Here is a 12653-nt window from a genome sequence, read left to right on the forward strand (position 1 = left end):
ATTTTTTAGATTTTTCTAGCTGTTCTACACAGATGGGTGTTTTTGAAGTTCAAGAAAACTCAGGTAATTGAGTGGAACAGCTCAATTAGCATTCACTGATGCTCCTTTAACTCACACTTTCTCCACTAAGATTTGTAACGATAGTGCTAAGCAATGTGAGTTAATCTACTGGCTTTATCATTTACGTGGTCATTAATATATAGAGAGATTCTAGGAACTACCAGGAGCTGGAGATATTGTATAGCAGACACCTCACTAATTTCCAGTTTTCATTTTAATAATTATTCAAAGCAGAACTTTATGTGGACTCTAACCCAGCAGGTCCTGCCTGGCAGTTGATGGGCACCTGCTAAGCCCAACCACCTGTGGCCATCCTGAAGTCCCTCTGAACTTTATCACTTACTGTCTTGGGTGGCCATGGTTTATACAACTGCTGAGAGCAAAATCTGCCCATTCCAATAACACCCATGTGTTTTATGAAAAGGAAAAATACGCTATGCTCTACTGAAAACAGTGTGGCCACAAAAGCTGGCCAGTCCTGGTAATGCTTTGTGAATGTACTCAGTGTGCATTTATGGAAATCTGGAACTTACTTGTGCTGACACATCTCTCCTGGGGATAAGAAACATGCGGAAACATTTGAAAAGCAGGAAGGAGATGTAAATACATTAAACCTTCATGCTGATTCTTTTCCAGTTTGGAACTTTTTAATGTGCTTTATTATACAGTGTTTAGTCACAGTGTCTAATTAAAAGAAGTTGTACCTAAATATCAGGAACCAAGGACCAACATTTATGTCATACCCAGTGTGGATCCTCAATATACTGCAAGATATATATCTGTGAATTAAACCCATTTAAGAACAAGGGTAACGTGCTGCTATTATATTATGTTACTTGGAACAGGAGTTTTGAGATCATGTCTGTCCCTCATTAGGCCAGTGATGGAATAAATACAATGAAAAAAAAAAAGAAAATGAAAACCTGAAAACAGTTTCCCTAATCCCTGTTCCAAGTAAGCTTCCTGGGTTTGAAACAGAAACCACAAATGGCTCCAAATAAGAAAGGTTCAGATTGCAGGTACGCAAAGAGTTGTGATTTATCAGTGTGCTCCTTTACAAGGGCTTTGGCAATGTTAGACACATTTTTGCTGGCACAAATAGCTGTAGATTTGTCTTGGTTTATGAATTACTTTAGAAGTTTCCTACTGCTTTGCGAATTGCCAAAACAAAGATCTTACATCTGTTTCATTTAAAATTCATAATTCAGGCTTACAGCCAAGCTTCAAACCAGTTTTGAGGAGTTAGCAGAATAAGGCAGTGACTTATTCCTTTGTAATTTGAAAATGATATTAATCTTAATTCATTTGTCAATGTAAGTACTCAGTAAGTTTTTAGTCTGGTCATTCTGAAAAATCACCTCTCGGAACAATATTTTCCTAGATTATGTAGTCTATGATAAATTATTTCAAAGTTTTGCATAAATCAAGCAGCTGAGCTGAGTTTGAGGCCACAATAAATGATGTCTTTATCTTACTTTGCACACCAATTGCTATAATAACTGTGACACTATTGTTGTTGGCAATGCATTAAACTGCAGGGAGATTATAATTCAGTTTTAATCGTTTAAAACAACTCTTTGTTATACCAATGACACAGTTGACTGTTTTCATTTAGGATGTTATATTTTGGAATGCACAATAATTTATTTAAATAAAGGTATATACAAATATGATGAAGGAAAAACTCTACAGAATTCAGTACAATGGTTGCATGCACTGGGAATGACGCTATGATTTGCTTCATAGGTGTGCTGTATGAAGTGAAAACTAGGAAAAGTTTTGACGGAGTGCTGAAAATCCCATCACCACATCGAAGGGTCTTCAAACCTGCAATATATATTATGAAAAAAAAACACCTCATTAAACACATTTAAAGCCCCTTCTGAAAAATCCTTTCAGAACTATATAAAATTTTCATGTTAATAATAGCAGCAATAAGGAATACATATGCATATTTGCAGTTGTAGATGGTATAAGCAATTCCCATCAAAGCAGATGCATTGTGTATGGCCAGAAGTCTGTATTTCGGGACCAGAACTTCCCCCTCCATATTGCTGCTTAGTGTCATATTTTATTCCACTGAGATTCACTGCAAAGCTGCTTTATGCCACCAAGTAGCACTTACTGAGATTCAGCTGGAAAACTATGACACGTTGAAATACAATCACTTTTTTGAAGATATATTTTTCACTCTGGCTCAGGAGTAAACAATTTCCAAAGAGAATTCACTGAGCCAAAAAAAAACATGTTGTGCTGTAAACACCTTCAAACAAAACTCATGTTCACAGCCACCATCCTAAAATACTATCATGGTATTCCACTGCTCAATATCAAACATTTGAAATGTATTGAAAGGGGTGCTGAGAGCAAGATTTGATCCAGAGGCCCTCTGCTTGCAAACAGCTGTTACGTCTACACAGAAAGAAAAGTCAGCAAGTGAAAGAACATGGAGAAAGACCAGAGAAAATGCATGTGCCATCGTTTTTCCCATCTAAAAGCTGGACATCTAGTCTTGATTAAACATCTAGTCTGCCTCCACAGTCCTTGGAGAGACACTGACACCTTGAGGGGGCAACTGATATCCTGCCCGTTTTAGGATGGAAGGCTCATTTTGGGGATAACCGTATCTCTGACTGGCTGCAAAGGCAGCCTAGACAACTATTTCACACTAGATACCTAACTTTTTAAAAGGCAGTATCAGAAGGAACACATCCTGGTTTTGAGCATTCAATGTTTTCTCACGACTCCACAAGATCAGAAACATGCCATATCAAGTTTTTGTCTGAAGAATTTACTCGTAAATCTGCTCCATTAACTGGCTGCATATGTAACTATTTCTAAAACAATTACTGCATTAATTTCAGTTTAGAACAATAGCAGGTGCCTTTCATTCATTCAGCCTGGCTTTCTCCAGAAAGAAGGCTTAGGCAGCCGTGTTGTACCTAGGCATACATGCTGTGTGTCAGCAGTTCATCCCTGTGGACTCCCCTAACTGTGGGACTCCCCCTAACTGTGCCTCCCCTAACTGTGCCTCCCCTAACTTCCCCACCAGCTTTCAAATGCTCTGGATGATTTCAACCAATTCAGAGAGAGGCACAGATATCTCAAGGAAATTAAGTTCCTGATGTACCATGAAAACAGAACTGGGTAGAAAGAAGACTTAATTATGTCCACACATGGAGGAAAATCTGGAGTGGGGTTCAGAATCCATGGAGGATTTTATCCTAGAAAACATATCGATAGGAAGCTAGACATCACTGTTCCCAGTACTCCCATAATTGTCATCGATGAATGACAAATACCATACTCAGTTTAAAGTGCTGTTACAGTGTTACAGGGGGTATGAAATAAAAATCTGTTTCTCATCAATTCTTCATCTTAAATGCAGACTAGTTTGTTATTTTGCTCATGAGTTTTTGCTCCCTGGTGTGTTATAAATAGCATTATTGAAACAATAATAATAACCATAAAGTTTTCTTATGAAAGGGTGAAAATTACAGAGAGTATTGGAATTTGTACTACCCTGTGTGTTGCCTCAAATTCATGGCAGCGGAAATTTCCCATTATGTGAAGGCTCTGCCTTGTCATTACCAAACACAAAATAGTCTAATACATTTCACTGCACTCCATGCAGTTTTTACATAAGCATCTGCAGAGAAAACTGCATCCCCACAGCTGTGGTTAGTCATCAAACTATAAGTCAATGGTCTCCCTATGCACAGATCTGCAAATCTCATGGACAATCTCCCTTGATGGCAGTAGAGATTTTGGTCACCTTTCAGTAAGAAGATCAATGCCCCAAGTTCAGTGCTACAAACTATTACATTTCAGTATTTAAACTTCTCTAATTGAGCCTTTGCAAAGCTAATGAAAGTGCAGAGCATTTGCTTGTAGACTCCTGAGGAGACTACTGCATAAAACATTTATTTCTGCAGTAGATATAATATCAGCAAACTTCAGGCTACCAGTAAAGGCTTAAACTGAGCTTGATTGTGAATAAAATTGAAACCAGTATTTTTTTTCCATGAGCTAAAACTCCCTCTACATCTTACATACTCCTTATCTGTGTAAACTGTAGTCACTACTACAGTATCTTACATTATAGCTATAGTATTGTTACCTAACTAGATAAATACAGCATGTACATTTGAAATCCCACTGTTACTTGTAACACCACTCTTATTTTGAACTGAGTGCAAATGGAAATGTAAAGGCCTTTCTTCCCTTTGTAAAATAATAGGTACAAACCCAATGTGAAATAGCTTCTTTTAAAAACCAGTCCTAGCCATGCATTTGTGTATAAGTTAACCTATATACATATTTACCACTTATATATCTTTGGAGGAAAAAAACTAAACCTGTTTGAGTAGCAAGTAAGTAGAAATGGGCCATCTTTGGGGCTACAGTACGTAAGGAATCATCATCAAGCATCAGCATACAATTCTGTGTAATAAAGGCCAGTATAGGACCAATGTGAGGGAATGCTTCCCTTCACTCAAAGAGCAGGAATGGCCTGCTCCCAAAGTCAGGAAACAAGGAGTTTGGACTATATTGTATCTGGTAAGGCATTTATTGCATTCATGGGTGGTTCTAGCTCTTAACAAAACAGGAATTTATGCTTTTAAGGACATGCTTACCCATCTGTTGCTGGCATATGTTTTCTCCCTGTGAAACATATTTATTGATAACAAATGAAACTGTTAAATCTAAATGAGAACTCTATGCCACTAAAAAACTCTTCATACGTACCTGGATCTAGGAATGTTTTCTGTGCTTTCCCTCAACAAGAGGTCTGAGATCAGTGTCTCTGGGCTTGATCTCTTTCCATATCTAAGGAAAGATTAAAAAAATGATATTTTGACATATGTCAGTTTTTAAAAATAAAGATTAAGACCAGAACCATTGGTCAATATTTTGTTTTTTCAGAAAAAAATATTGGTAGAGCAGACATAATACAACTTTTCAGCAAGTATTTTAGATTAACTTGACTTAGCCATGTGAGAAAATGTTCATTTTTCAGTACTTCTTTTTTTTCTGTATTTTTTCATGACCATTTTGAATTATAGCATTGAGAAACCTAAATATTTCTCAATTTGGTAGCTGTTGCTGGATACTTTAGAACCTTGCACATTACCAGTGTGAGCATGAAGAGGAGGGAAGCTGCACATGATGTGACCTCAGAGCACGTCACTCTTGCCCTCAAACCCAGTTCCATCATTTTATTAACTTTCTCACTGGTTTAGGTGCTACTGTACCCTTCCTCAGGATATACATGTAAATGAGGAGGTACCGTTATCTATGAAGTTAACAGAAAACAAAGCTCAGTATGCCATATTAGCCAAGGAATCAGCCAAGATTTTTTAAGATAGCTAGTACATTTGGGGCTGCCCTACACATAGTACATTAGGTCATAAAAACTGAGCTACCCCCAAGGTGATCGTCACTCTGGAGCTATGTGGCTGTGTGAAAGAAAACTCTGATTCGGAATTCTTCTCCAATTAAATGGGATGCCACTGGCTACCTTTATTTACATAGCAGATGTCCTTCTATTTGCAATTCCTGGTTGTTGGCTCTCTTTTGCCAGGAAAACAGAAGTGACAATGAGCAGCTGGCTTGACAGACATTTCATCACTATAAGGATTCATTAGCCTAAGAGCGATAACTCTTAGGAGCAAACACTCCTTTGGTTAGAAAGCATTAAGATCATGATTTATAACTTGTGTATGTAATCAGTCTGAATCACAAGGCGCATTAACAGACAACAGCTTTGTGAATGCCACTTGAGGGAATTCTAATTCCAGAAAAATCAAAGGTGTAAGTAAGGACTTACATTTTATCCATTGCTATCAAGATGTTTCTCTTGTAACTTGATCTAAACTTGGCAGAAAAAAATCCAACAAACTCTTCCTAAACTATACCTAAAACTCCAGCAGTTTTACCTGTTGATGGCATAATTTCCTGAAAATTAGAAACACATGTCACTTTTCAATCATTTTATTCAACTCTTTGTATTTTTACATTGCCTCATTCATTCTAGTACACCGTCTATGCTCCAGAAAGACAAAGCATCAGTTTCAGAAATCTAAAGTAAATTTCTTAATCTCATAAATTTAGAAAGAAGAAATTCAGTCAGATACCTGACTGAAAGCAGGTATCTGAAAAGAACCAGCCATACATAGTAAAATGCTATTACAATAACGCAATCAAGCATGATGCTGAATCAAATACCTTGCACTTCATCACCACAAAGGGATTTATTTCTTTCTGGTTCCCTACTATGATTAATATGGATGTGACCTGGACTTCAACTGAGGGGGAATCTAATCTGCTGTTATGTTAAAGAAATTGATTTAAGAAATCAACAACTTGCTCCAACAGCTCACACTTGAGCAAAACTCCTGCTAACCTCTCAGAAAGTTTTGTCTGAATCACAAATAGATGGCAGCCACCCGGAGTGCAGAGATTTGGTCAAATCATGAAGACAGCTGTGTTGGGGAGATACCTTTTCTATGAATGCCTTCTGCGCCTTGGCTAGACCAGTGCTGCTGCCGGTGCTGGATGGACCTGCGATGTCCTCACACAGCAGAGCTGCACACAAGGTGGTCACCGCCTGTGACCAACTGGCTGATTTTCCTGTATCAGATGCCTGAGCCTCCTGTCTGCCCTGTTATTTTGCCACTGCAAAACAAGCACTCTACAGACATACTAAAATGAGGCCATGGACAAAGTCTTCTTACTGAAGCAAATGCCTTGGAAGATCTTTGCTCCAGCTGCTTCATGCTTTGCTCCTTGTCTACCCTGCCCAGCCCTGAGAAAACACGAACACAGAAAGCCTTTGTTTGCTGTTTGGGAAAAACTTATCAAATTATCATCACTGTTTTAGAAGAATGGGGCTCCAAGCTTTGTGACATTACCTGGTTATATTTTATGATCAGCTTGAGATATCAAGGTCTTTTTTCAGGCATGCTGAAAACCCACAACTCAAGCTGAAGTCAAAGGGATGGAAGAATAAACATACTTATTCTGATTAGGGACATAGTATCTCAGATTTCAGTGAGGTCTCAAAGTTTCTTATGAGAACTTGGGTCTTGGGAGTCAAATCCCATCAATGTTCAAGACCAGGAACAGCAGGTGAGGGATTCCAGAAGCATTTCATGGGTCTGATTCAGAAAACTGATTAAAAAAAACAAGCTCTCAAAATCTGCTTCATTCTCCATTAAAGGGTGTTGACATGAAGCAGGAGCATCAGTACTGCCTAACTCAGACACACTTTCAGATATTCTCTGCCCTGGCTATAGTTCAAGCCACTTCCAGGAGAAATGGCCTTACTGTTTTGCTACAGCACTGAACAGCCACAGACTCATGAACAAGCTACAGCATCCTGGAGACCTCCATTCTACAAGTTTCCCTCAGCTAACCTCAAAGGAGCGTAAAGCTAATGGGCACAGTTGTCTAAAGCTGAGTGAGATGGCTCTGAAGAAGGATCTCAAAGGAGAGAGGTAGCAAAGCAGCCACACAGACAAGGTCTAAGGAAAAGAAGAAGAAAAAGGTGGTCTGGAAGGAAGAAGCTTCATAGGAGCTGGTGTAAAGACCCTGTGTGTTAGAGGGGAATGACACTCAAATACCTGGCTAGGTCAGAAGCAGAAGGCAAGAGGATGAGCCAAAAGGTTATTCATAATCACAGAAACATCAAACAAGACAAAACAGATGAACCTGAAGAGAAAGAAAAGATTAACTTCCTTATCAATGTGCTCTTAGTGCTCCATCTTACCAGTTGCACGGTGACCAGGCTACAGGCACACGGTCTGGCTAGAGGCCAAGCATGGCTTGCTCACAGACCCTCACAAGAAGCAGGGCAAGCTCATGGACATCCCCCCAGTTACAGGGCTCCCAAGCAGCACCATGGACAAAAGTCAAAGCTAAAAAGCTGTAAGAAGATAGAAAGCTTTGAGCACATCTGAAACGGACCAGTCCTAAATGCTGTCAAAGTTATTGATCTTTTTGCAAGTGCCTGTGCCACTGTCAGAACACAGAACCTCCAGGAGCTCGACTGAGCTTTCCAAACGGAGGTGGCAATTACTTTATTTCTGCACTGTTAATTCCCCACACAGTGGAAACAGCACAGCTTTTCTTTTTCAGTTAACCTATGCAGTTAACTTTGAAATGTGTGCCATGAAATGTGTTGCTGTTGAGGTGCGGGTTTTCTGCCAGCTTTCTTGTGCTTCCAGATCAATTCTGTTCCCTTCAAATACGAGAGGGAGGGTGAGAAATCTAGGTAAGATCTGAAGAACAAAATTTGTATTCTGCTTTGTTTTCTCCATCAGCAACAATAACTATTTCTGCTCCTTTCAGAACCCAGACCCACACAGAAGAATAAAAGAGTCTCAGTCTCTGAGCTGGGTACTTGTACCCCAGAAATTAGGGGAAAAAAGCTACACAGTCAACATTAAAGCAAGCATACAGGGCACACACCAGAAACAGATGTTGAATACAGAAAGAAGGGCTCATTTTGCTAGGTTGGTGTTCTCTTGTATATATATTTATATATATATTTTTGTATATATATTTTTAAATATAAACTGCTTTTGGAGAGGAACCACCTTTGAAATCAGAGATGAAAGGAACAAAAGAAGAGATGAGAGACCAGCCTGGACATCCCACCACATGCAAGGGAAATAGGCAGCAGGGGCAAAACTCAAGGATCAGATTATTATAGCAGGAATCTTGGGAAGAAGTTATCTGAGCACAGAACTATCACAAAGAAGCATGTCATACACATGAACGAGTTGTGAATACTGCTTTAAAAGTTCAGAACTGAAGAACTGTGTTTCTATCAGCCTCCTCATCTCTTTTGTGCTATTAGTGCACTGGCAGACAGCGTTATGGGTTTGCTGGGAAAGCTCTCAGTTACATGATAGCCTCCCTTCTAATTTAATTCTTCAGACTTCTAGAAGAACAAATGAAAGCCTAATTTTAGACCTCCCATCTGGTTTTGATATTAAACAAATAGATAAATATGTCTAAGTCCTTATGGGTCACACACTGTTCAGGGACCTCAGGGAAAACTTCTGTTTAATCACACAGTCTAAAATGGACAGATGCTCCCAAAGAAAACAGTTTCTGAATAATAACTGGCACTTTTTTAGGTGGAGCCTTTATCCCTACTTTAACAAGCACGGTCATCCCTGGAAAGCCAGTTTAGAGCCAGGCAAGTTCAGGTCACACTCTTTCAGCTTGGGCTGGGGTTTTTGCCTGTGGTTCTGGGAGAGGTTTTGTGGGTACTAGTGCTTTTGTTGCACTCACAGCTGCATGAGGTAGCTGGCAAACCACAAAGCATCTGGGCTACGACACCTCCTCACTAAGGCTAGAAGGGCACTTCTCCTCATCAAGATATTCACCAAAGTCGGCGGCAGCAACAGCAGTGTGACACTGCTCCTCCTGCCCTAACTCTCTCCATCTCTCAGATTAGTTATGTTTTGTCCCTCTTCTGGGGGACTCTCCTCATGCACACTGCCCTGCAGTGTGTGCTCCTTCCTGCCAGCCTGTCTGTGCCAGGGCTACAAAGGGCTATGAGAGCAGAGGCAGCACTGACACCCCTGCCCCTTCTGCCAGCGTGGATGGTGGAAGTTCAGCTCCGGACCCAGAGGCCACTCCGAGTGCTGCCCCTCTCTAAAGGAAGCCTGTGTACCACGTCTGCCTCCGTGTTGGTGGGGGAAGCAGGGCGAGACACCCGTGTGTGGGAGCACCCCGCTTTCCTCCCCTCAGCCTCGTCAAGAAAAACGGTATCTCAGGGAGCGGGAAAGAGGGATGCTGGCCCGGCCGCTCTGCCTACCTCTGCCTGGTGATGAGGTTGATGTAGTGCCTCAGCGCCGAGTAGTATCTGGCCATGTCCTCTGCGGGAGCGTCCTCGCCGGGGCTGTCCGGTTTGGAGGGGTACGCCTCTGCCAGCGTCCCCAGGCAGACCAGCAGCGACAGGGCGAAAGTCAGCACCGACACCCACAGCCTCACAGTGCCCTGCATCTGCACGGCGGGGTTGGATGGAGGAGAGCAGCTGTCAGCGCCTGACCCGACGGCGGCACCAGCGCGGCCTCCCCAGCTCCCCCCGGGGCCGCCCCCTGGCCCTCTCCCGTCCCGTCCCGTCCCGTTACCATGCCCTTGCCCGTGCCCGTGCCCGTCCCCAGCCCGCCCCGTCGCGGCACTCACGGCGGCGGCTGCAGCGGAGCGGCTCTCGGCTCAGAGAGGCGCTTCTTTCCGCCCGTGGGTCGGGGCTCCCGAGTGCGAGGCTCTGCTCTTCGCCGGGGTGTTTTAAGGCTTCCCCGCAGGCGGGAGGGGCTTCGGGCGATCACGCCTCGCCGGCTCCGACCCCCTCTCCCCCGCCCCGCTCCGCCTGCCCCAGCCCCAGCCCCTGCCCCGGGAGGGGCACGGCGGCCGCGGTCAGGCGGGGCCGAGAGGGACCGAGGGGGCGAGATCTGGCGCTGTGTGTCCCCCCCCTCCACTGCACCTCTCAGCCCGCACCCCCTGACCTCCCGGGGCTCTGTCCCCAGGGCTTTGCATCGGGCCCGGGCCCAGCCGCGGGACCCCGGTGGCAGTCACTGCGGAGCCGCCGTGCCCTCCGGTGCCCGCAGGGGAAGGAAGCGAGTTCAGGGAACGGGTTTACCCCGCTCCTACGGCTCCAGAGGGGCCCCAAGGTTGAGCTTCCTGGCAGGAGTGCAGCCGGACATACAGCCAACAGAGAAAGGCAGTTTGGGGCAACCGGAAATAACCAAATCAGTGCCACAGGCTTGGACGTTATACCTATTAAATGGGTAAATCTTGATGCTTAACTCCCCAGGGCACTGGCAGCAGAGCTGAAGCAATGAAAACATACCTCCCTCCATGCCCACTCTACCAGGGAGACCCCCTACACCCTGCCCAGGGCTACCTTTTGAGTGGCTTTTCTGAGTGACTTTATTCGTTTTATTCCTGTGCCTAAGCCACATGCTACAAAAAACAGCTCACCAATGCCATGGGATCACGACAGCATTTCCTGACCCAAGAGAACCGCTGCTGAACCTGGGACATGTAACTTTTCTCAGCAACACGGGCCTACAGGGACTGATGTGGCCAAGGTGCCAGACTTGCATGTCTCCCTAAACTTGCCCAGACCTAGACTCAGTGAGGAGAGATGGGCACCCTGACAGTCATCTGATCCCTTGAACGACAGAGGTTTGAGATTAGCAGAGTGGGACATATGGCAACATACCCTTCTCCACCGATTATGGCAGCAGCCTAGATCACTAAGCTAGGCTAGATACCTGACTACCAGAGTGCCTGAAGCTGGGTAAGATAACACAAACCCAGACAAAGTTTCAGAACTGATAAGAGTTGGAAACCATTCATGCATGTTAGTAAAACCAGTTCTTTAGAAACAGGTAATTTGATTAGCATCTTGATGACCAATTCCAATTGGAATGACAAATCATGACTCTGATCTTATCTTATTTTTACTTTAAATCAAAGGTAAAATAACAGTCACCCAAGCAGGAACATTAGACATACTGATGGAAAGTTTAAAGACATATTCTAAAATTATACCATACATACGCTACTGCAAATGTAGTTATGAATTTCTGTATTTTTTATCATATGCAGTTATTGTCTTATTACTAATCCAGCAGATACTGAAAATGAATATTCAATTCACAAGAGCAAAGACAGAAATGATTTTCATCACTCCAGAAACAGAATCTCATCATTATCTGAAAAAAAAAAAAACAAAACCACTCCCTAGCAAATAAATGGCTCTTGAGGAGTGTGAGGAAGCTCAGTGGGAGATGTTCATTTCAAGATATGGAAGCAAAGGGAATTTCAGAGCTCTTAATGTCAAGAAATATTTTGAAATCTTCATGACTCCATAGTGCACTGCCACAAACTTCAGATCAAGTTCACAGGCTGCCAGTTAACACAGGGAAGACTCTTCATGTGTGTGAATAATCAGCAATTCTAGCCTCTAATTTCAGCAGATCTGTGTGTAGCTGACTTCATGTCTTACAAAGTGGCCTCACTCCATCCCTGTGCTCTGTCCTCCCACCAGCAGCACTCCTGCACATTTGGTGTTCATGTTGTTCTCACATTGGCTCAATAGAAGCAACTGATGTGACAGCCAGACACCTGTGACACTGCAAATGCCCTAGAGAGCAACTGTGCTCTGGCTCCACCACTTTCCCTTTGCGACGCTGAATCCAATAAGCTGCCTTATCCAAAGCTTGCACTGATCCAGTTTACCAGCTTTTATGGGGGGTAAGGAACAAGCACTTACAGCACCAGAGACTGAAGCATCTGGGTAGGTGTGCCAGAGAGACAGCTCTCACCACCTTCAGCCTGATTCTGCCACAACCATCTCCCACCAGCTCACAGGAGCAGAGGTGACTTACTCATCATTAAGCTCTTTCTCCATGTATAAATGAGACTGCTTCTCTCCCACCAGCACCACTCTTTTTACACTATCAATCTTCAAGGCAGTTCAAAGAAAGAGGAATAAGCAAATAGACTAGAAGGCACAGCAAGACAAACACGAAGTCTGGCATCTACATGCTTACTTAGGCTACAGGGGG

General features: G+C 43.0%; 1 protein-coding gene across 2 annotated transcripts; it reads right to left on the reverse strand.

Moving 5' to 3' along the window:
• Positions 1 to 1662: 1662 nt before the first annotated feature.
• NPY (neuropeptide Y) lies at positions 1663 to 10448 on the reverse strand. Of its 2 annotated transcripts, none has more exons than XM_057420441.1 (4): positions 10264 to 10448; positions 9893 to 10080; positions 4810 to 4890; positions 1663 to 1887 (listed from the first exon to the last, which is right to left on the reverse strand). In XM_057420441.1, the coding sequence occupies exons 2-4, from the start codon at positions 10078 to 10080 to the stop codon at positions 1863 to 1865; spliced, it is 294 nt and encodes a 97-aa protein (XP_057276424.1). In that variant the 5' UTR covers positions 10264 to 10448; the 3' UTR covers positions 1663 to 1862. The 2 variants fall into 2 exon arrangements, with proteins under 2 accessions (XP_057276424.1, XP_057276422.1); XM_057420439.1 differs by lacking the exon at positions 1663 to 1887 and adding an exon at positions 4659 to 4725.
• Positions 10449 to 12653: the final 2205 nt, after the last annotated feature.

The sequence above is a fragment of the Pezoporus wallicus genome, unplaced genomic scaffold, assembly GCF_028554395.1.
Source record: "Pezoporus wallicus isolate ANWC-B61680 ecotype Strahan unplaced genomic scaffold, APGP_CSIRO_Pwel_v1 contig_5441, whole genome shotgun sequence".
Taxonomy (NCBI): Eukaryota; Metazoa; Chordata; class Aves; order Psittaciformes; family Psittacidae; genus Pezoporus; species Pezoporus wallicus.